This window comes from Bufo bufo, chromosome 8 (assembly GCF_905171765.1).
Source record: "Bufo bufo chromosome 8, aBufBuf1.1, whole genome shotgun sequence".
Classification (NCBI taxonomy): domain Eukaryota; kingdom Metazoa; phylum Chordata; class Amphibia; order Anura; family Bufonidae; genus Bufo; species Bufo bufo.
In genome coordinates this window covers 138,178,710-138,202,959 of record NC_053396.1, presented here as the reverse complement: position 1 = coordinate 138,202,959, position 24,250 = coordinate 138,178,710, and the positions used below count along the sequence as shown (strand labels likewise).

Sequence of the window (24,250 nt, the reverse complement as noted above, 5' to 3'; positions counted from 1 at the left end):
TTTTTTTAAATTGGTTTCTTGTCAATCAACATGAGGATGTAGAAGGAAGGGGGGTTGGGGAAATGGGGTTTTTAAACCTATGTTAATATTTTCTTTTTATATTTTTGTCTTGTTTTCTACTTTTGTGTGTTTTTAAAAAAAAATAAAAAAAATAATGTGGCCTGAGCCAAGTAAGGAGACATTATTCTAAAGGAGACATTATTCTAAACTTAGAGAGAGAAATACACGATTAAAAAATAATTTTAAAGGGGTTGTCCAGAATTAGTAAAACGCATCTGCTTTCTTCCAAAAACAGCACCACCCCTTGTCCACAGGTTGTGTGCAGTATTGCAGCTTTGCCCCTTTGACTCCAATGGAGCTGAGCTGCAATACCAGACACAACTCATGGACAGAGGTGGTGCTGTTTTGGGAAGGAAGCAACCATGTTTTTTTTAATCCTGGACAGTCTCAATAATTATTAATAATAATAATTTATTATTATTAATAATAATAATAATAATATCTCTTAATAAAAGTAAAATTTAAGGCTAGAAAAGAGATTGCAGTTCTACTTTATTGCCAAGTCCTCTCCATGCGCTGCGGTGCCCTGGTTGCCTGCTGTGCTGTGTGAGAAGCTGCTGCACGATTGCAATTTGCCATCATATTGTCCACCACCATTGATGCATGACCCTCATAGCCTTGTAGGGGTGCTAATATGTGGACCCCTGTATAGTAAATGAAGGGTCAGTTCATTGATCTAAGCGTGACACAAGCAGTTCTGTTTCCAGTAAGTGCTTTTTCCAGCAATCCAATGTACGTAGAAGGTAGCCTTCAGAAAGTCATGGAAGAGTGTAATTGGGATTGTGTTACTACATTTGTCCTGATAATATCTTGCAGGTGGTTTCTGTGTATTGGCGCTTTAACCCATACTTGATCATTACAGCGTATTCTGTATTTCATCCGATCTTTTTGTAGGCAACAGGAGGGGGCTACGAGAGCGAGGATGCATATCCATTTGCAGAACTTGTTTTTCTGGATATCCATAACATTCACGTCATGAGAGAGTCTCTGAAGAAACTGAAAGACATAGTCTTCCCACATGTAGAGGAGTCTCACTGGCTCTCCAGCCTGGAGTCTACGCACTGGTTAGAACACATTAAGGTAATGTGCAATCATTTGTTTGCAGCGGTGGAGGAAACGGAGGCAAAACTGAGTTATAAAAGTAATTCAGCATCTCAGACATGTGAATGTTATTCCCATCTCATCAAGTGATGGCATCATCATTGTATGATCGATGGGGAGAGACCTCTGGTACCTACACAGTCCTGAGAATGAGGGGGCTGACGTCATTCAGTACTGCAGCCCCCTCCTAGTCTAGTCCCTGCACAGGACACCCTGGCCGAATGAATGGGGCTGGCTACTGCTGTTCCTTCCTTCTCGGGGTTGGTGGGGGTCCTAGAAGTCAGATCCAGATCATAAATTGATGGCGTTACCAAAAAATACAATGCAATCTGACAGCACCATGTTGTGGAGCAGGAGAGGCCGGGCAGACTGATTATATATTTTTGTGGGAAAAGATTCAGTATATCCTGTAATTTATACATTTATATCTTTGCTTTTTATACCTTCTGTGAAGAGCTATTGGTACAGGTGAGAGTAGGGTTGTTTCTGGTATCGAAATATCGATACTCAATCGATACTTTTGTCCCGGTATCGATTCGATACTGCGATTTGACATTTAGTATCAGAGAACATGGAGCGTGCTGCTGTCAGCGCACGCCATGTTCCCTCAGCAGCACAGGGGAGAAGGAGTCACTCTCTCCCTCCCCCTGTGCTGCTTCCATCAATGAGGAGAGAGAGAGGGGTGGCGGAGGGGAGGGCACACTGCGCCACCAATTAAAGTTAACATTTAATACAAATACAGGTGCCGTCAGCAGAATCACATTGCCGGCACCGGCCTCTGTGACCGGAAGCTGCGATCAGCGGCAGTTAACCTCTCAGGTGTGGCACCTGAGGGGTTAACTGCCGCTGATAGCAGCTCCCTGTCAGAGGCAGGGTCTCGGCTATGTGATTCTGCAGCCAGCACCTGCCTCCTGTATTAAATATAAATTAAAAAAATCTCCTATGCGGTGAATGCCGGAACAGGAAAAAAATAAAAACTGCGCGATTCGCCATTTTTTTTAAATGTGGAATGCACACGACTTTTTGGGTATTTTTTTTATTTTTATTTTTTTCGCGTGCTATCGAGTATCGCAATACTTTTTTATGGTATTGAAATCTAATCAAAATTTTGGTTTAGAAACAACCCTATGTGGGAGGGGATGTCCGTGATTGATAGCATTGTGTTCATAGAGAGAGAGCTGTCAGCCACTGAGAACACCTCGGCCTGTACCAATGGCACTTTACATGGCTGCACATATAAATGTAAAAATTACAAGTTTTACTGAATCTTTTCTCACAAAACTGTATATCAATCTTCTCAGCTCCTCCTGCTCTATAACATGGTGCTCTCAGATTGTGATGCATTTTTTGGTGAGAGGTCCTCTTTAACCCCTTAGGGACCCATGACGTATCGGTACGGCATGGTTCCCGAGTCCTTAAGGACCCATGACGTACCGGTACGTCATGTGTTGTTCCGATCACCGCCGCCTGAGTTCGGGAAATGTTTTTTCACAGTACGAATTAATTTCTGAAGTTAATATGCGAAGTCTCGCGAGACTTTGCGAAGCAATAACTTTGGCTCATCGGAGCCAATACATTCTAATACTGTACGGAGCTCCTGCTCTGTACAGTATTAGAACAAAGTTTTATGCAAATCGACTTCGGATGTTTCATCCGAAGTCAATTCGCTCATCCCTGTTTGTTACCATTACAATTCACACCTGTTTTTTCTTTAAAAAAAATAAAAAATTAAATAAGTGTGGACAAGCACCTATAGCAGTAATGGTGAACCTTTTTAGAGACCGAGTGCCCAAAACTGCAACCAAATACCCACTTATTTATCGCAAAGTGCCGACACGGCAATTTAACCTAAATACCAATATAATATATCTTTCATGTCCTTTATCATTTATGTATAATAGATTAATAGCCTACATTTAATGCGCTGCCTGTGCTGTTTATAGTGTGTCCTGGGGATGATGAATGGCAGGAAAAGTCTAAAGCATATTCCTATGCCATAGACTTTTTCCAGGGCGTGGGTGCCCACATAGAGGGCTCTGAGTGCCGCCTCTGGCACCCGTGCCATAGGTTCGCCATCACTGACCTATAGCATATATTTATCTGCACATGGTCTGGGCAAGATGATCACTATACAGTTGCAAGAGAAAGTATGTGAACCCTTTGGAATGATATGGATTTCTGCACAGATTGGTCAAAAATGTGATCTGATCTTCATCTAAGTCACAACAATAGACGATCACAGTCTGCTTAAACTAATAACACAAAGAATTAAATGTTACCATGTTTTTATTGAACACACCATGTAAACATTCACAGAGCAGGTGGAAAAAAGTATGTGAACCCTTGGATTTAATAACTGCTTGATCCTCCTTTGGCAGCAATAACTTCAACCAAACGTTTCCTGTAGTTGCAGATCAGACGTGCACAACGGTCAGGAGTAATTCTTGACCATTCCTCTTTACAGAACTGTTTCAGTTCAGCAATATTCTTGGGATGTCTGGTGTGAATCGCTTTCTTGAGGTCATGCCACAGCATCTCAATCGGGTTGAGGTCAGGACTTTGACTGGGTCACTCCAGAAGGCGTATTTCCATTACGCCCCATGACAGCACCTGTGAGAGATCCTCCCCCTCCCCCGGACAGGAAACAGGAACTTCCCAGATCTTTAAATTGGTCCACTGCCTTCCACCACTCAGTTCTTTCCTGTTTCCTGTCCAGAGACACGAGGATTTCTTCTCAGGTCTATTTTTGGGGCTGCAGGACCTCTAGGGTTAAAAGGATGGAAACCTAGTGGAGGTACCTGTCGGCGTAAGTCTCCACTAGGAGCCGCTGAGAAGCCCAGCGTTTTCTCTCCCTTCAGCGCCATGGGGGGATGCCTGTAACTGCCTCGTTGTCCCTTGCCAAGCCTACGAAGTTCGGCGTGAGGGGGAGGTGGATCTTCTCCTCTCATTGCGGCAGGCCGAGTCTGGACGTGCGCGTTGAACCGGAAGTGACGCGTGCGGTCCACCGGCCGGAAGGGGAGAAACCTAAACCTGGCGGGATTTGCGTGGCCAATTTGAAAAAGGGAACGCCCGCCAGCCAGCATGGAGGGAGCAGCGGCAAGCATACCTGTCCGGACGGCCAGATCTTCCCTCCATTGCCCACCTTGAAGCAGCATCATGCAGGAAGAAGGGGAAGTTCAACTGCGCACTGACTGGCAGGAGCAGCTTTTTGAATCCAGCATGGTACTCCTGGGGGTAAGAGGGGTTAACCCCCACCATCTCCCTTTGGGGAGTTATTATTGTGGTCAGAATTAGACTCATTGGGGCTGTTTTATTAAATGCAGGTTAAAGAAGCCCCAAGAAAAGCTACCCACAAAACAAGAGCTAAGGAGTGTGGAATTTGCAAGCGTAAATTAGGCCCGTCCTACCCCAAAACATGTTGCCAACCACGTCTGGATAAGTTAGTAGCAGATGAGTCGCCATTTTTATTGCAAAGCATCCAGGAGTTAGTTAAAAAGGAAGTTCGTTCTTCTGTGGAACATCTTAAAAAATCCCTGCCTAGCTCATCCAGACATAAGAAGGCTCAGACGATAGTGGAGGATACTACGGATTCTGAGTCTGAGGAAGGCGCCATTGCAAGCTCAGATTCCTTCTCTGAGGATTTGACAGGGAAGCCGTTATTCAGAGTGGAGGATACGGATCTACTATTAAAATCTGTTAAATCCACGATGGAGCTGGAGGAAGAAAAGGAGTCCAGGTCTAGGCCAGAACTCATGTTTGAAAGCCTAAAGCCAAAAAAGTTTAGGGTGTTCCCCATTCAGGGCTGTATCAAAGACCTGATTAAACATGAATGGGAGAAGCCCGACAAAAAATTCTTTATCCCTAAAGTGGTTAAGAGAAAGTACCCCTTTGATGATCAAGAAGTATCAGCTTGGCAGGAGCTACCGAGGGTAGATCCCCCCGTAGCAAAGATAAATAAAAAATCAGCTCTCCCATTTGAGGATTTAGGGTCCCTTAAAGATCCCATGGACAAAAGGGCAGATGCCTACTTAAGAAAGAATTGGGAGGCATCCACTTCTGCCTTTAAACCAAATATAGCGACTACTTCAGTGGCAAGGTCATTAAAAGTCTGGTTGGAGGAACTAGTCTCATATAGAGAACAAGACTCCCAGGGGATCAGCTTCTGGAAGCTATACCAACCATGTCCAGAGCAGTGGACTTTATTTCTGATACCTCCGCTGATGCATTGAGACTTTCTGCTAGAGCGGCCGCACTGTCCAATTCAGCCAGAAGGTCCCTATGGTTGAAGGGGTGGAAGGGCGATGTGGCATCAAAGTCTAAGCTATGTGCCCTTCCTTGTCAAGGAAATTTTTTGTTTGGGTCAGCCTTGGGCGATATTTTAGATAAGGCATCTGATAAGAAAAAAGGATTTCCAACGCAGTCCTTTCCTAGACGGGGGAAGCCATTTCGGAGTAATGAAAGAAGGAAAGCTTTTGGGGCTCTTCACGAAGGTAATGGCAGAAATAAGACGATCAGACATCATTATAATCTCATACCTGGACGACCTTCTCTTGGTAGGGCAGTCCCCAGAGGTGTTGAGATCTCAAATACAGGAGCTCCTGGGGACCCTGATGAGCCTTGGCTGGTTAATAAATTGGGACAAATCGGCCCTGATTCTAACCTCCAAATGTGTTTTCCTAGGCATCTTATTAGATTCCCAGACGCAGAAATCTTCTCTTCCGGTAGACAAGAGGAAAGCTATTCAGCAGAAAATCGGGTCTTTCAGCAAAACCAAGGAAGTGTCCCTAAGAAAAGCAATGTCTATTCTGGGTCTGATGACTGCTTGTATTCCTGCTGTGAGATGGGCCCAATTCAGGTCCAGAATACTTCAATGGCACATTTTGTCCAAATGGGACGGGGGGTTGCTATCCCTGGATCGCAAGATTGTGATCCAGGGGGTCAATAACCCGCTCCCTAACTTGGTGGCTAAAAACTCCGAACCTAAGTCAGGGAGTAGAGTGGTTGAAACAAGACCCCCTAATAATAACCGACGACGCAAGCCCTTGGGGGTGGGGGGCCCATTCATTTTTGGAGTTTTTCCAAGGCCCTTGGTCAAAAACCCAGAGTGCTCAATCCCAAAATGCCAGGGAGTTAAGAGCAGTCCTGTGCGCATTAAAGGGGAGTCTCCCATCATTGTCTCAAAAGCATGTCAGGATCCTATCCGACAACGCCTTGGTGGTAGCTTATATCAACAAACAAGGGGGGACAACATCTCCTCAACTAATGCAGCTAGCATCCAGTATCTTCTTGCGAATACAGGGGAAAGCTCTTTCCATCTCAGCGGTTCATCTGAAAGGCTCAGAGAATCACCAGGCGGACTTTCTCAGCAGGCACAGATTCAGCCAGGCGAATTGGTGTCTGAATCAGGAGGTATTTCACCAAATAGAGGCCCTATGGGGATCTCCCACAATAGATCTATTTGCCTCGGTAGAGAACCAAAAGTGCGACAGTTTCTTTTCTCTGAGCAGGGAGGATCAGTCGATAGGCACAGGTGCGCTCTCACAGCCATGGGGGAAGGGCCTAGTCTATGCGTTTCCTCCCATCAGCCTATTGCCCAGAGTGATCCAGAAGATCAGGGGGGGAGCAGGAACAGTGATACTAATAGCACCGTTTTGGCCGAGAAGAGTCTGGTTTGCCTTGTTGAGGAGACTATCAATGGCCAATCCCTGGATACTTCCAGAAAGACAGGACCTATTATACCAGGGCCCTCTACATTATCCAGAAGTGAAGAACATCCACCTGACAGCCTGGATTTTGAGAGGAGATTCTTCAGGTCTAGAGGTCTATCAGAACAAGTCATTGGGACTATTCTAGCCAGTAGGAAAAAGGTCACCTCTGAAATATATCTGAGGGTATGGAAGACTTTCCTTCGGTTTGCAGGGCCAGGTCTAGACTTGAGCTCGCCCAACATCCCTTTAATTTGGAGTTTTCTACAGGAAGGCCTTAACAAAAAGCTTAAACCTAGCACTCTCAAGGTCCAGGTCTCGGCACTGAGTGCTCTCTTTGACTTTAGATTAGCTACTCATCCTTGGGTCAAAAGGTTTATTAAGGGTTCCTCTAGACTATGTCCTACAGTTAAATCTAAATCCGCCCCGTGGGACCTTAACCTGGTGCAATCCGCTCTAACCAAGGCCCCGTTTGAGCCCCTTGGGGACATCCCCTTAAAGATGCTAAAACTGTATTTTTAGTGGCCATTACATCCACCAGACGAGTAGGAGAACTATCCGCTTTGTCATCTTCCCCGCCATATACTCAGATTCTGGAGGATAGAATTGTATTCAAACCGGATCCTGCATTCCTGCCCAAAGTAGTTTCAGTATTCCATAAATCTCAGGAAATAGTTCTCCCCTCTTTTTTTGTCAGGACCCAAAGAACGAAGGGGAAAAGTCCTTTCATACTTTAGATGTCAGAAGGTGTGTCTGTGCATATTTAAATTCTACGAAGGGCTTTAGGAAAACCCTACAACTCTTTGTTCAGGGTCAGAACAGAGGCTTGAGAGTCACAAGCCGTGCCTTAGCCAGGTGGATCAAGAGAGCGATGGGTCTGGCATATTCACAATAAGGTTGTCAGGTACCTTTAGATTTTTCAGCTCATTCCACTAGGGCAGTAGCCTCTTCCTGGGCAGAAAAAGGGTGCGCTACCATTGAGCAGCAACGTGGAGTTCCCCCTCTACGTTTTACAAGCACTACAGGTTGGACCTTTTCATCTGTGCAGGATATGTCTTTTGGGAGAAAGGTGCTGCAGGCTGTAGTCCCTCCCTAATAGTCATCTAGTCTAATCTCTCACAGGTGCTGTCATGGGGTGTAATGGAAATATTTCAATTACTCTTACCGGTAATATGTTTTCCATGAGCCCGTGACAGCACCTGTGAGAGATCCTCCCCCTTTCGGACAGGAAACCGGAACTTCCCAGATCTTTTAAATTGGTCCACTGCCTTCCACCACTCAGTATTTGACAAGATTCCTGGGACCAGCAATACACCTATATACAGTGAAACTAAGAACACAAGCAAAAAAACAAACACAAGAAAAACTGCGCCAAATATACATTTTTATTTTTTTTGCAATAATATATATATATATATATATTGCAAAAAAATAAAAATGTATATTTGGCGCAGTTTTTCTTGTGTTTGTTTTTTTGCTTGTGTTCTTAGTTTCACTGTATATAGGTGTGTTGCTGGTCCCAGGAATCTTGTCAAATACTGAGTGGTGGAAGGCAGTGGACCAATTTAAAGATCTGGGAAGTTCCGGTTTCCTGTCCGAAAGGGGGAGGATCTCTCACAGGTGCTGTCATGGGCTCATGGAAAACATATTACCGGTAAGAGTAATTGAAGTATTTTCTTCTGTTTTAAGCCATTCTGTTGTCGATTTACTTCTATGCTTTGGGTTGTTGTCCTGTTGCAACACCCATCTTCTGTTGAGCTTCAGCTGGTGGACAGATGGCCTTGAGTTCTCCTGCAAAATGTCTTGATAAACTTGGGAATTCATTTTTCCTTCGATGATGGCAATCCATCCAGGCCATGACGCAGCAAAGCAGCCCCAAACCATGATGCCCCCATCACCATGCTTCACAGTTGGAATGAGGTTTTGATGTACGTGTGCTGTGCCTCTTTTTCTCCACACATAGTGTTGTGTGTTTCTTCCAAACAACTCAACTTTGGTTTTATCTGTCCACAGAATATTTTGCCAGTACTGCTGTGGAACATCCAGGTGCTCTTGTGGAAACTGTAAACATGCAGCAATGTTTTTTTTTGGACAGCAGCGGCTTCCTCTGTGGTATCCTCCCATGAAATCCATTCTTGTTTAGTGTTTTAAGTATCGTAGATTTGCTAAGAGGGATGTTAGCATATGCCAGAGACTTTTGTAAGTCTTTAGCTGACACTCTAGGATTCTTCTTCACCTCATTGAGCAGTCTGCGCTGTGCTCTTGCAGTCATCTTTACAGGACAGCCACTCCTAGGGAGAGTAGCAGCAGTGCTGAACTTTCTCTATTTATAGACAATTTGTCTTACCATGGACTAATGAACAGCAAGGCTTTTGGAGATACTTTTATAACCCTTTCCAGCTTTATGCAAGTCAACAATTCTTAATCGTAGGACTCTGAGAGCTCTTTTGTGCGAGGCATCATTCACATCAGGCAATGCTTCTTGTGAAAAGCAAACCCAGAACTGGTGTGTGTTTTTTATAGGGCAGGGCAGCTGTAACCAACACCTCCAATCTCCTCTCATTGATTGGACTCCAGTTGGCTGACACCTCACTCCAATTAGCTCTTGGAGATGTCATAAGTCTACGGGTTCACATACTTTTTCCACCTGCACTGTGAATGTTTACATGGTGTGTTCAATAAAAACATGGTAACATTTAATTCTTTGTGTGTTATTAGTTTAAGCAGACTGTGATTGTCTACAGTCGTGGCCAAAAGTTTTGAGAATGACACAAATATTCGTTTTCACAAAGTTTGCTGCTAAACTGCTTTTAGATCTTTGTTTCAGTTGTTTCTGTGATGTAGTGAGATATAATTACACGCACTTCAAACGTTTCAAAGGCTTTTATCGACCATTACATGACATTTATGCAAAGAGTCAGTATTTGCAGTGTTGGCCCTTCTTTTTCAGGACCTCTGCAATTCGACTGGGCATGCTCTCAATCAACTTCTGGGCCAATTCCTGACTGATAGCAACCCATTCTTTCATAATCACTTCTTGGAGTTTGTCAGAATTAGTGGGTTTTTGTTTGTCCACCCTCCTCTTGAGGATTGACCACAAGTTCTCAATGGGATTAAGATCTGGGGAGTTTCCAGGCCATGGACCCAAAATGTCAACGTTTTGGTCCCCGAGCCACTTAGTTATCACTTTTGCCTTATGGCACGGTGCTCCATCGTGCTGGAAAATGCATTGTTCTTCACCAAACTGTTGTTGGATTGTTGGAAGAAGTTGCTGTTGGAGGGTGTTTTGGTACCATTCTTTATTCATGGCTGTGTTTTTGGGCAAAATTGTAAGTGAGCCCACTCCCTTGGATGAGAAGCAACCCCACACATGAATGGTTTCAGGATGCTTTACTGTTGGCATGACACAGGACTGATGGTAGCGCTCACCTTTTCTTCTCCGGACAAGCCTTTTTCTAGATGCCCCAAACAATCGGAAAGAGGCTTCATCGGAGAATATGACTTTGCCCCAGTCCTCAGCAGTCCATTCACCATACTCTCTGCAGAAGATCAATCTGTCCCTGATGTATTTTTTTTTTTTAGAGAAGTGGCTTCTTTGCTGGCCTTCTTGACACCAGGCCATCTTCCAAAAGTCTTCGCCTAACTGTGCGTGCAGATGCGCTCACACCTGCCTGCTGCCATTCCTGAGCAAGCTCTGCACTGGTGGCACTCCGATCCCGCAGCTGAATCCTCTTTAGGAGACGATCCTGGCACTTGCTGGACTTTCTTGGACGCCCTGAAGCCTTCTTAACAAGAATTGAACCTCTTTCCTTGAAGTTCTTGATGAGCCTATAAATTGTTGATTGAGGTGCAATCTTAGTAGCCACAATATGCTTGCCTGTGAAGCCATTTTTATGCAACGCAATGATGGCTGCATGCGTTTCTTTGCAGGTCACCATGGTTAACAATGGAAGAACAATGATTTCAAGCATCACCCTCCTTTTAACATGTCAAGTCTGCCATTTTAACCCAGTCAGCCTGACATAATGATCTCCAGCCTTGTGCTCGTCAACATTCTCACCTGAGTTAACAAGACGATTACTGAAATGATCTCAGCAGGTCCTTTAATGACAGCAATGAAATGCAGTGGAAAGTTTTTTTGGGGATTAAGTTAATTTTCATGGCATAGAAGGACTATGCAATTCATCTGATCACTCTTCATAACATTCTGGAGTATATGCAAATTGCTATTATAAAAACTTAAGCAGCAACTTTTCCAATTTCCAATATTTATGTAATTCTCAAAACTTTTGGCCACGACTGTATTGTTGTGACTTAGATGAAGATCAGATCACATTTTATGACCAATTTGCGCAGAAATCCATATTATTCCAAAGGGTTCACATACTTTTTCTTGCAACTGTACTAGTTAGCAGTAACCTGAGCTTTTGTCTTTTGTCTTTTTCAGCTGGTCTTGACAGGAGCCATTCAAGTAGCAGATAAGGTGGCTTCTGGGAAAAGTTCTGTGGTTGTGCACTGCAGCGATGGCTGGGATCGGACGGCCCAGCTGACCTCTCTGGCCATGCTGATGCTGGACAGCTACTATAGGAGCATAGAAGGCTTTGAGGTGTTGGTGCAAAAGGAGTGGATAAGTTTCGGACATAAGTTTGGATCGGTAGGTAGAGAAACCACCTTTATTTTTAGACCCTCCCTGTCAAAGTTTTCAAACTTTAGTATAAGTCTAAAGAGGTGTCTGCGCCCCCATCCCCCACACTTTATCCGTCATATTTTGCATGATGTTCATATGGACCACATCACGAGACGAGGGATAAAGTGCTGTCAGCGTAAGGCTCTGCACTGTCAAACAATGTCTTTTGAGAACCGTTAGATCTTCAAGATAAAGTGAGCTGTGTACGGAGGGTCATGTGTGCATGAAGATCACAAAACAGGAGCCTGGCAGCAGACTGGAACGTCACCTCAAACCACATAAATATACATTCACTTTCAAATATTTATCTTTGGCAAATGCTTAGAATGCCCTTCTTTGAAAAAAAAGATGCCTGCTAAACATTGCGAGTTCACACTTAAACACTAGAAATAAATGTGGCCGATGCCTTGTGTGTCGTCAAATTTTAAGGGATTGTCCAAGTTTAATAAAAGCTGAGGCAGCCCCTGTTAATCTGCTAAAATACCAAAAGAAGAAATACTCACCCCTTTTCTCCAGTGCGTTCTTCAGCTCTGTACTATGGTCCTCTCCAATTCTGACAACACCTTCCTGTGTGCACGAAACGTCCCTGGGGAGGACCGGAGCGCAGCTCTGTTAATTAAAGGGGATCTGTCAGCTTCAACTCCCCCCCCCCCCCCCCCCCCCCCCCCTCCTCCAAACTAGAGTAAGTCATGTACAGTATAAGCGTTACCGAGTCCAATTATCTAATTTTTATCTTCATACTCACTTGCATTCCAGTGCTGTACTCCCATAAACCAGCAGTAAAATGCATTGACGGGGCTCCTCTGAGTCCTCCCCATTATGTGCATGAGCTCGGGAGTCCTCCCAATACATCTTACTGCTGCTTTGTGGGAGCGCAGCGTCAAAATGCATAAAACTGCATAACCGGGCCGAGCATCGCTCGCACTATACACTGCTTGCTCTAGTTTGGGGCGTGTTTCAGAGCTGACAGATTCCCTTTAAATACTACAGTACCAAACGATCTGTATTCCCCCCCCCCCCCCCATACCAGTACACAAAGTGGTAATCTTTACTCTGAAAACTGTACTCTGACCCTATTCTCATCTCTCACCTTTATGGCATAGGTTATGTTAGATCCAGGTCTGACTGGGTAGGAGGCAATGTGTTTCCATTTGTCTGATACAGGCTATTCATGAGGAGACAACTGCCTCTGTGCAGCCTAAAGGCTCATTTACATGGGCCATCTGAGCAGGCAATCATCAGGAATGAACCGTTCATTGTCTATAATTGCCTGCTTGTCATTTACTTACAGATTCATTGTTTCAGTTCGCTATTTACACAGGATGATCTGCTGCCCAGAAACTGTGATTTAGGCGTCCGCATCAGTGATTCGTTCATCGGGTGATCGGTGGCACCTTTACATGGGTCAGTTATTGGGAACGATCGTTGTTCCCGATTTAGCAGCCTGTGTAAAGTGACCATTACACTATGGCAGCCATCAATTATTCATATAACATTTTTATGAATGACTGACTTGATTTTATAATTAAGATGTTTGTCATAAGGAAGATCTGCTCTGATTGGTGGAAATCTGCTCCATGGGCCAGAACCACTCTTCTTGGGCATACCTAGTAAATGGTACATTTACTTTCCGTTGACCTACATGAATTTTTCTGTACAGAAATTGGTTGCCAATTGTTACTTTTAATTTCAGAGAATTGGACATGGTGACAAGAATCACGCCGATGCTGACAGATCCCCAATCTTCGTTCAGTTCATTGACTGTGTGTGGCAGATGTCTAAGCAGGTATATCCCACCTCTGTGATGGTCGCCTTTCATCAGCCGTCCGTATGAAACCTTAGATTTATCCAAGCGTCCTTTATAGTTTCCGTATGACATTTGTGCTTTTCTTTTCCCTCAGTTTCCCACAGCGTTTGAGTTTAATGAGCACTTTCTGATTACTATTCTGGATCATCTTTACAGCTGCCGATTTGGCTCTTTCTTGTATAACTGTGAGTCTGTAAGAGAAAAAGAGGTAAGTGCCTTCAAGCTTTCTGTTGTGTAATTAAAGGGGTTCTGTCAGCAAGATTACGTATATTGACCTGATTACATGATATTGGAGGTCTCCTATACCAGTATATAACCTATGATTGCTGTAGTTTTGCTGATTTTTTTTAAATATATATATGCAAATCACCTGTGAAGAGCCCAAGGGGCTGTCCTAACCGTCAGTAGAGCCCAGCTGCGCCCATTCCAAGTGAGCCTAGCACCTCCGCTCATCCTCAAGTCCCCTTCTAGCTCCTCTGACGTCATTCTGAGTCCGCACTGTAATCTCACGCTTGCGCATTTACTTGTCACCTAAGCGCCCACACGGTCCCTCATCCTTGTGATGGCATCAGCCTCATGGAAAGAAGTACACGTGTGGCAGCTTTATGCGCAGTTCTTTCTGTGAATTGAAAAGCTATGGCATTGGAAAGGCAGGGAGGAAAAATGAACTCAAACAAAAAAAATCTTCCCGGGACTCGTAGGGTTAACAGTGTAAATAGCGTTGAAAATAGCCATTTAAATAGTAATGAAAACGTTACAAAAATTTAAAATGCTTGTGCCTTTTTAACACCTTTTGGCGTCTTTCATGTGAGCGTGATCGGTAAGAGAAACCCGATCCATGCGATGGCAGCATTTCCTGGACCAAACCCTGATCCTATGACTCAAACTCACAGCTTCATAATGAGTTCCTATCGGACTGTGGGTCTGCTGTACTGTACTCACAGCATTACGCGTACAGTAGACCCAGAAAATGCACCCATCACACAGATTCTGTTTCCTGGACCGAACATGCTTCTGTGAAAGGCATTTCTTTTCTAGTCCAACATTCAACAGTGCCATTACTTTCATTGGTTGGAGCTTTCCAGTTTTGACATACAGCTCCTAAATGTGTTGTGTAGACAGAGTTCATTTCTGGCGTCTGTCACTATGGGAACCTTTGTGTTTTATTATTGAATTTCAGTCTGCAGTACACTTCTAAGCGCCCCCTAGTGGTGGCAGCAGGCGGATAAAACATTAGCTTTGTCTTTGGAGACCTGTTAGTGTAAAACTGTAACTGTTATAAAGATGCATTACAAATTATTTAGCACTAAACTTTTCACTGAATAATGTACATATAAATTAAAGGGGTTCTCTGGGAATATTTTAAAATGGCTGCCAACAACCTGTCCTAGAATGTGAGGGGTCTCACTACACACTGCACTGCTCTACAATAGATGGGAATGATGTGATCCTGCCTACGATATGCCACCATGGCTGAGCAGCCTGACAGGAGATCTCGCCAATATGTAGTATATGCAGGTGCCAGAGCATAGTGTCTAGTGAGGGCTCTGCAAGTGGAGGCAACTAGTCCAGTCCACATTTTAGGACCGGTTGTTGGCAGCCATTTTTAATCAATCCTGGAGAACCCCTTTAAGGCTTAGTTATAAAAGGCTTATCGAATTCCTCAATGATCTCAAGCATTATCTAGAGATAGGAATATGTGCCTCAGGAGTAGTCCCTCTACCCAAAAAGAGTTGCAATATTTTGGGCCAAATTAATTCCATACTGCTCTGCAACTTTCTTTAGGGTGCGTAATCGCTCTCTGACAGCACTTTCTGAAACGTCACAGGTGGAGGGAAGTTTGGAGAGGTCCCTAATTCAGTTTGACAGCTGTAATAAGAGTCTGTACGAGTTCTTTTTTCATGTGCGCTCTTTTCTATAAATCTGCCCTATTGTATTGAGGATATTTCTCGGCATAGCTGGTACACTTGCGCTCCCAGGGGGCACACAAACTCTTGGCGGCATTGTGCTCCCGTAATGCAACCTGAAGTTGAGTTACAATTGCTCAGTAGCCCGTATTTGCTTGGAAGCGAAGCAGAAACATGTTTTGTTGTAATTTTCCATCGCCAGATTTATGTTTTTCTCTCCTAGAAACTGAGAGAAAAGACACAGTCCCTGTGGTCCTGGATAAACAGTGAAAAGTCAAAGTACATAAATCCCTTTTACACCAAGGAGCTGAATCGAGTCTTGTACCCCGTTGCCAGCATGCGTCACCTGGAGCTCTGGGTCAATTACTATATTAGGTGGAATACAAGAATCAGACAGCAGGTAACCTTACTGTTTCATCTTATGAACCAGGGTGTATCATTAAAGGGGGTGGCCGCTTAAACATTAGTGTGCTGGACTGCGTCACAATATGCCAGTGTAATATCTAGTTATTAAAGGTCCACAGCCGATGTGCTCTGCAGTGCTGTCCACTTGTTTAGTGCATTCCCCTCCCCTGTTTGCACTGTACTCTGGTCCTCAGTGTGGCCACTGATGGGGAGGAACGTGGAAAGACCCTTTCATCAGCGACCTGTGTAACACTGCTCATTGTCATAGGAGACTTGGATGTGCACAGTGTTATTCATGGATGCTGCTGATGAATAGGTCTGGTCTAGTGTCCCTCCATAAGCAGCCATATTGGGGACCAGAGCACAGAGCAGGCAGGGGAGCAGACTGTAGGAATGGGAAGGGGTCATCATCTGTGGACCTGTAATAACTTTCAACCCTCACAGTCAATTTGGTCATTCTGTTCTGTAAAGTGAGCGCTCTGGAGTAGTTGGATCAGCGTTGACCATTATTTAACAACTCCAGTCCCAAAGGACCCCCAGCAGGTTATGAGATACCTTGTGGCAATTCCTGTTTCACTGGCAATAATTATATCTCTTGTGCACTACTAACCACTTGTGGAAAACATGACCTTCTTGGGGACAGGAGTTAAAGGCTAGGAACACCTTTTCTACTTATTTTGGGCAAAAAAATTTTTGGGTTGGTCTATTGAATAAAATTAACAGTTTTTTCTCTATTGCTTTCAGTTGCATTGCGTCTCCATCCTTTTCCTTCTCCTCTGTAAATCTGTCTCTGATCAGGGGAGGACTGAGAACTTAAAATGGCCCCATGTTGTAGGAGGGTCCGAATTGACAGAAGCGAGGTCAACACAATTCGGTGGGGCCCGCAATACAATTTGACACCAGTAGGGAGAGATACCACAGTTCAGCACAGTATACTGCCCCAGCAGAACCGAGTACCACAGTGTATCACAAAATACCTCCCCAGTAACTTGCCCCTCCGCGGTGGCCAGCTGCCATGTTCTGTCCTACTCCAGTTGCCTAAGGATGGAGATACATTGGAATTCAAAAGTCAGGAGGAGAGCGTGTGGTCATTGCTGGCTAGCAGTCTTGAGGATGGCTCAGGTTGGCCCCCTGGGCACTGGCCCACCGGGAAGTTTCCCTGTAAGGTCCAACCCTGGCTCTGATGGCTTGATCTGTAGCTCTCGTCTCTACTGCCACTGCAGTCTATGGTAGAAGTGATCTAATGTTCAGGTCCTCTAGGTGGGTTTTAAACTAAATCGGCTCTCTGACAGATCACTGAGAAGGAATCAACAAATGCAGTGAAGTTATAGATGTGTGATGGCTAACCTCCGGCACTCCGGCTGTGGTAAAACTACAACTCCCAAAATGCACAGTTGCTTGGCTGTTCTCAGAACTCCATAGAAATGAATGGAGCATGCTGGGAGTCGTAGTTTTTTTCCACAGCTGGAGTGCCGGAGGTTAGCTGTGACTGCTAGAGGAAAGACCGACTGAAACATTTATTTTTAGCCCAAAATAAGTAGAATGCAGTAATAAAAAAATTAAAAAAAAGCCCCCAAAGGTGTCCATAGCCTTTAATAAGCAGTAAGGCCTGGGCTACACACGCACGATGTAGTGCTGCTGATGGATTTTCAGTGTGATTTTTGAACTATTGAGTGACAGCTGCATCCTAGGGAATACAATGAGCCCTGTTCAGTCTTGTAGCTGTCACTCACAGGTTAAAATCCATCAGTAGCGTGACAGTAGCCTAATATGGAGAACCATATGCCTCACCAACGCCTACTGTAACTGAGACATCTCCCTGTCGTCAGAAGCCTGGCACCTATGTTCCCGACCAGCCTTCCAAAGTTTCCCACACAGTGCTCTCATAGATTGGAGCTGGCCGTGTAAGAGGCTTCATATTCATCAAATGATATTAATATAGTGCATGCCATTTCTTGTGAAGCTGATAGAGAAGGTGATTATTGTTTTTTTTCTTTTTAAGTAACCGATATACACTCATTGACAAAATGCCCCAAGAAGTTGTTGTTGGAATGGAATGAAACTTTGTGTGAATGTAATGATGATGTATGTAAGTGATTACGATATTAGAGCGAATGGATAAGTCTATTGGGAAAAACAATACAACTGAAAGGAAGCTCTAGCAGGCTGCTGGGCCACCTCTGGCCTGGATACAAGATGAGATACGGTTGGGCATGGAGGCATAAAGGTTTCCTATGGTATCCTGCAGCACATTTGACCACCAATGTTGCAGCTGGGTCTGTAGATCCTGCACTCTCGTAGGTTGCTGGACCCTAGCTGGTGACATAAGTGCTCGATTGGTAATTAATCTGGTGACCGGGCAGTTGCAGGAAGTGTTGCAATGTGGCAGAGACATTTCTGGGAAACCCTTTTGGTATGTTGGCGAGCATTATTCTGATGAAAAATGCCAGTTGGAAGCCCTGCCATGAGAGGCAACACATATGGCTGCAGGATGTCCTGTACATATGGCTGAGCTGTTCCTCGTATCACTAATAGGGGTGACCGACTGTCATATGCGATGGCATTCAAGATCATCACACCGCCAGTTGGGCAGTGTGTCGCATCACAGCAAAGGCCTCCATACTGGAACCTAACTTCATGAGATTCCCAAAGAGAACCTGGATTTGTAGTTGAAAACGATATCGCTTCAGTCCATAGCAGTCCAAGTCCTTGATACCACTGTAAACAAAGGTGACGATGGCTGGGTGTCCCTGGCAGGACACGCAATGGGCACTGTAACACCATATTTCTTTCTGCTAAGTTCCTGGAAATGTTCTAGGGCAGAAACAGGGGTGTAATGAAGGTGCCACCTGTGCCTAAATGGTGAGCAATGAAACTGTAGCAGTTACTTGTGCTTGTTGACGGATGAAACAATCCACTCTACTGATGGTCTGTCAGGGCCATCTGGAGCCTGTTATTTGTGTGTGCATACTCATGTAATCACCTCTCTCAACACCTTCTAACAGCTAGGTCGGAACGGCCTAGATGGTGGGCAGTTCTCCCAATCCAATGATGTGTTCCCTCTCAAAGTCTGTCCGCAAGGCCAAATGTCTTCATGTGTGTCGTAGAGGCATGTCTAGCAGTCACCAATCTTTTACCAAGACATTCACTAACCAAAAGTAGCCTCTGGGAGCCTTTTTATAGGGCAGCGGGGAAAGCACTGCTACTGTAGTGGCAAGACATTATGTCTTATCAGACCACACCTGTACTCATTTACATATGTACGAGAGACTTAACTGCATGACGAGTTTGTAGCAATCTGACATTTCTATCTGGGTACAGTTTTGTTTTTTGTCAATGAGTGTAAAACAATTGGCCATCCCCCTCTTTATTTGATGCTGTCCCCGTTGGGCTGTGAAAGTGGTGAGAGTATGCAAATATTATAAATAATAATGTGTGTGTGTTGGAGCAGCACTCCGGTATAGTGAAAAAAGAAGTTTATTCACCCAGTGGTGACGCGACGTTTTGGCTCCAAAATGAAGCCTTTCTCAAGCCTTGAGAAAGGCTTCATGTTGGAGCCGAAACGTCGCGTCACCACTGGGTGAATAAACAGTTTTCTTTTTTCACTATACCGGAGTGCTGCTCTATTTTTTATTATCCTGGGACGCTTTTCCTATTTTGAGCTTGCACCCAATCTTCAAATCTAAAGGTTGGTGCTGCCATTTATTTAATATATATATATATATATATATATATATATATATATATATATATATATATATATATATATATTACACACAGTACAGACCAAAAGTTTGGACACACCTTCTCATTCAAAGAGTTTTCTTTGTTTTCATGACTATGAAAATTGTAGATTCACACTGAAGGCATCAAAACTATGAATTAACACATGTGGAATTATATACATGACAAACAAGTGTGAAACAACTGAAAATATGGGGAAAAAATAAACGAACCAGCACCTCCACAATAAGTGAATATAAGAACGCAGGTGCACGCTACCTTGGCTAAAACACACTTGGATACGTAGAACTACAGGTAACAGCACTCTGCTAGTCAATTGCGCAAAGATATAAGCAAACACTAAAAGAATAAATGCTTGGGGGTCATACTTACTGCAAATGCAGCTAGAAGCTTTTTGCGAATATAATTGATCAAAAATATTTCGGGCCCATCTACCGGTCGTCAAGGTCGCTTCTAATCAGATTAGAAGCGACCTTGACGACCGGTAGATGGGCCCGAAATATTTTTGATCAATTATATTCGCAAAAAGCTTCTAGCTGCATTTGCAGTAAGTATGACCCCCAAGCATTTATTCTTTTAGTGTTTGCTTATATCTTTGCGCAATTGACTAGCAGAGTGCTGTTACCTGTAGTTCTACGTATCCAAGTGTGTTTTAGCCAAGGTAGCGTGCACCTGCGTTCTTATATTCACTTATTGTGGAGGTGCTGGTTCGTTTATTTTTTCCCCATTGTCACTGCCACTAGGGGAGTGGCTCCCCCTGGTGGTGAGATTGAACCGTGCACCACCAGCCCATTTACCATGTGCTTTTAATTAGATAGCTTGTACAGCTGTATTCTACCCAGCCCATACTGCAGGCTCACAACCTGGGAGAGGCATGTGTAGGATGCAGCTTGGTACTACTTTGCCCAGATTGTAGGCTGTAAGCCCAGGAGAGGCATGTCAGAGTAGGACCCATCTGATTAGAAGCGACCTTGACGACCGGTAGATGGGCCCGAAATATTTTTGATCAATTATATTCGCAAAAAGCTTCTAGCTGCATTTGCAGTAAGTATGACCCCCAAGCATTTATTCTTTTAGTGTTTGCTTATATCTTTGCGCAATTGACTAGCAGAGTGCTGTTACCTGTAGTTCTACGTATACAACTGAAAATATGTCATATTCTAGGTTCTTCAAAGTAGCCACCTTTTGCTTTGATTACTGCTTTGCACACTCTTGGCATTCTCTTGATGAGCTTCAAGAGGTAGTCACCTGAAATGGTTTTCACTTCACAGGTGTGCCCTGTCAGGTTTAATAAGTGGGATTTCTTGCCTTATATATGGGGTTGGGACCATCAGTTGCGTTGATGAGAAGTCAGGTGGATACACAACTGATAGTCCTACTGAATAGACTGTTAGAATTTGTATTATGGCAAGAAAAAAGCAGCTAAGTAAAGAAAAACGAGTGGCCATCATTACTTTAAGAAATGAAGGGCAGTCAGTCAGCCGAAAAATTGGGAAAACTTTGAAAGTAAGGGCTATTTGACCATGAAGGAGAGTGATGGGGTGCTGCGCCAGATGACCTGGCCTCCACAGTCACCGGACCTGAACCCAATCGAGATGGTTTGGGGTGAGCTGGACCGCAGAGTGAAGGCAAAAGGGCCAACAAGTGCTAAGCATCTCTGGGAACTCCTTCAAGACTGTTGGAAGACCATTTCAGGGGACTACCTCTTGAAGCTCATCAAGAGAATGCCAAGAGTGTGCAAAGCAGTAATCAAAGCAAAAGGTGGCTACTTTGAAGAACCTAGAATATGACATATTTTCAGTTGTTTCACACTTGTTTGTTATGTATATAATTCCACATGTGTTAATTCATAGTTTTGATGCCTTCATAGTCATGAAAATAAAGAAAACTCTTTGAATGAGAAGGTGTGTCCAAACTTTTGGTCTGTACTGTATATATAATGGTCATGTAGTTTATCTGTAATTATTTTTTTTATTGGTGCATTAGCATTACCTCTCCCCCCTCTTTTCAACCTCTTTCAATAGCAACCAAACCCAGTGGAACAGCGATACATGGAGCTTCTGGCTTTACGAGATGATTATATAAAGAAACTTGAAGAACTTCAAATCTCAAATTCACCAAAAATGAACAACTCCTCCACCTCTCCGCCGTCACCTTCTCGAATCATGCAAACCCCGTTTTGAACCATGAGAAAAAAAAGCTCTTAATATGAAGTATAGATGAGGACTGCTCGTTTTTGAGGAGGCCATTTTGAATGATGCCTTAATTTGGATGAAGTTTGAATCTTCATGGTTGAATAAAAATGTGCCTTTTTACGATCCTGACATATTATCCTTTTTATATGTTGCACTGGTAGGTAGGTCATGTTAAATAATAAATGTAGGAAATGTTCCCTGGCCGACTTTTTACCATATCACATTGGACTTGTGAATATATATTAACCAGAGTAAAGGGTGCTGTCTCTTTTGCTATTTTTCAGTTATTTTATGTTACTTGTACTTTTTCTTGCCGCAGTCCATGTTATTGTACAGTGTGCCCCAGGGCCATATCTCCTTGTGCTGGTCACACAGGGCACTATGTGGGGTATTTTTCAGTATTCACCAGAGATGACCATTCTCCCTTTACTATTTTTATGTACCCTAGGTAGATAGCTATGGAAGCAAGTTTTTTTTATTATGAAGGTTGTATTTCACCTCTTTGATGTTCAGTGAAATCCTTAAAATCATGGCAGTTTATTATTATAGTGATGCCATCTGTTATCCAAAGTACATGTCCATAATTGCAAAGTATGTAGTTCTGCCAGATTTATGCCAAAAATGAATCCCATGTAGATGAAATTGATTGTGTTGTGACTCCATTAGCCTCTTTAAAGGGGTTGTGCCATAAACTAATTTTCACTCTAAAGTGTATTTTCATCAGTTACTCTAGCTCCCATTCTTCCTTGGATTTTTTTTTTTTTCATTTACCTCATTTGCAGTTTTCTCTTACCCCCCATGTTTGAATCCTACTTCCTGGTTTGTCATGTGACAGCTGACAGAGATGTGCCTGACCTCAGCAGATCATATGACACCTCTTGTTCTTACCACTGAGGCTTCCTACATCCTACTTTGTAAGACTCTGATGCAGAATGTAACCAACAGCGACTGAAAATCGAAACTTGATTTGCCATATGATGCAATGGTAGACTAATAATATTTGAAAAAGGCAGTTTTTATAATTGGTAGTATTTGAGGAAAGTGATATAACAGCAATATCTGTTGGACTGGGTACATTTACATTAGTGGCACAACCCCTTTAAGGCGAACAGATAATCAGACTGTATCAACCAAGCTGCGAATAGGTGGACTGAGCATTTAGTGGGGTTCTGGTTTTGTATGTGCTCAGTCCTTACTCTATGGATGCTTGTTTGTCTGTCTGTGTTAGGCTACTTTCACACTAGCGTTCGGAGCGGATCCGTCTGATGTTTTATCAGACGGATCCGCTCCGATAATGCAGACGTTCGCATCCGTTCAGAACGGATCCGTCTGCATTAAAACTTAGAAAATTTTCTAAGTAGCCTGAGCGGATCCGTTCAGACTTTACATTGAAAGTCAATGGGGAACGGATCCGCTTGAAGATTGAGCCACATTGTGTCATCTTCAAGCGGATCCGTCCCCATTGACTTACATTGTAAGTGTGGACGGATCCGCTCGCCTCCGCACGGCCAGGCGGACACCCGAACGCTGCAAGCAGCGTTCAGCTGTCCGCCTGGCCGTGCGGAGGCGAGCGGAGCGGAGGCTGAACGCCGCCAGACTGATGCAGTCTGAGCGGATCCGCATCCATTCAGACTGCATCAGGGCTGGACGGAAGCGTTCTGCTCCGCTCGTGAGCCCCTTCAAACGGAGCTCACGAGCGGACAGCAGAACGCTAGTGTGAAAGTAGCCTAAAAGAGACCGCGGTGTAGAACTACTGACGGCACTAGAAAGGGGTATGGTGAATATGAAGGTTTGAAGTTTTTAATGAATATCATCCGCACTCATCAGAAACTTTTTGCCTGGAAATTGACCTATGGTGTGAATTTTATAATGCAGAGTGTCCATTTCTGTCACGGAAAGCATGCAGATTTGTTGCAAAATCTCCCAATTAAAATCTGCAATCAATTCTCAGTGTTGCACACTTGGCTGCAGATAGAATTCACACCCAAAGCCACAGGAGAATAAGGCTACTTTCACACTAGCGTTTTCAATTCTGCTATTAAGATCTGTCATAGGATCTCAATAGCGGGGGAAAACGCTTCAGTTTTGTCCCCATTCATTGTCAATGGGGACAAAACTGAACTGAATGCACCAAATGCATTCCGTTCCATTTGGTTGTGTCCCCATTGCGGACAGGATAACGCTGCAAGCAGCGCATTTCTGTCCGCGATGTGGTGCGGAGCAAGACGGATCCGTCCTGACACACAATGTAAGTCAATGGGGACGGATCAGTTTTCTCTGACTCAATAGAAAACTGATTCGTCCCCTATTGACTTTAAATGGTTTTAGAGACAGATCCGTCTTGGCTATATAAGACATAATACAACCAGATCCCTTCATGACGGATGCGTGCGGTTATATTGTAACGGAAGCGTTTTTGCAGATCCATGACGGATCCGCAAAAAACACTAGTGTGAAAGTAGCCTAAGAAGACACTAGACCTGTAGCGCTCCTGTGGCCGTGCTTTCCTGGTTTCCCACCAGTCTACTAGCCTCCAGAGATGATTTAGGTTGATAGCAGCAGTTACATGTCATACATCATCGCTGGAGCCAGGTAAGGCGACTTTCACATCTGCGTTTTTGCTGGATCCATCATGGATC

The 24,250-nt window shown here is 44.0% G+C and overlaps 1 protein-coding gene across 1 annotated transcript in view; it reads left to right on the top strand.

Annotated features, from left to right (window-relative positions):
• The window catches only part of MTM1 (myotubularin 1), a 107,500-nt gene extending 85,643 nt beyond the window's left edge, over positions 1 to 21,857 (top strand). The window contains exons 10-15 of the mRNA XM_040406497.1: positions 955 to 1,140; positions 11,314 to 11,520; positions 13,247 to 13,339; positions 13,455 to 13,568; positions 15,491 to 15,667; positions 21,441 to 21,857. Of these exons, the coding sequence (XP_040262431.1) occupies positions 955 to 1,140; positions 11,314 to 11,520; positions 13,247 to 13,339; positions 13,455 to 13,568; positions 15,491 to 15,667; positions 21,441 to 21,599 (936 nt within the window). The 3' untranslated portion in view covers positions 21,600 to 21,857. The remainder of the gene's footprint in view (positions 1 to 954; positions 1,141 to 11,313; positions 11,521 to 13,246; positions 13,340 to 13,454; positions 13,569 to 15,490; positions 15,668 to 21,440) is intronic.
• The last annotated feature ends 2,393 nt before the right edge of the window (positions 21,858 to 24,250 follow it).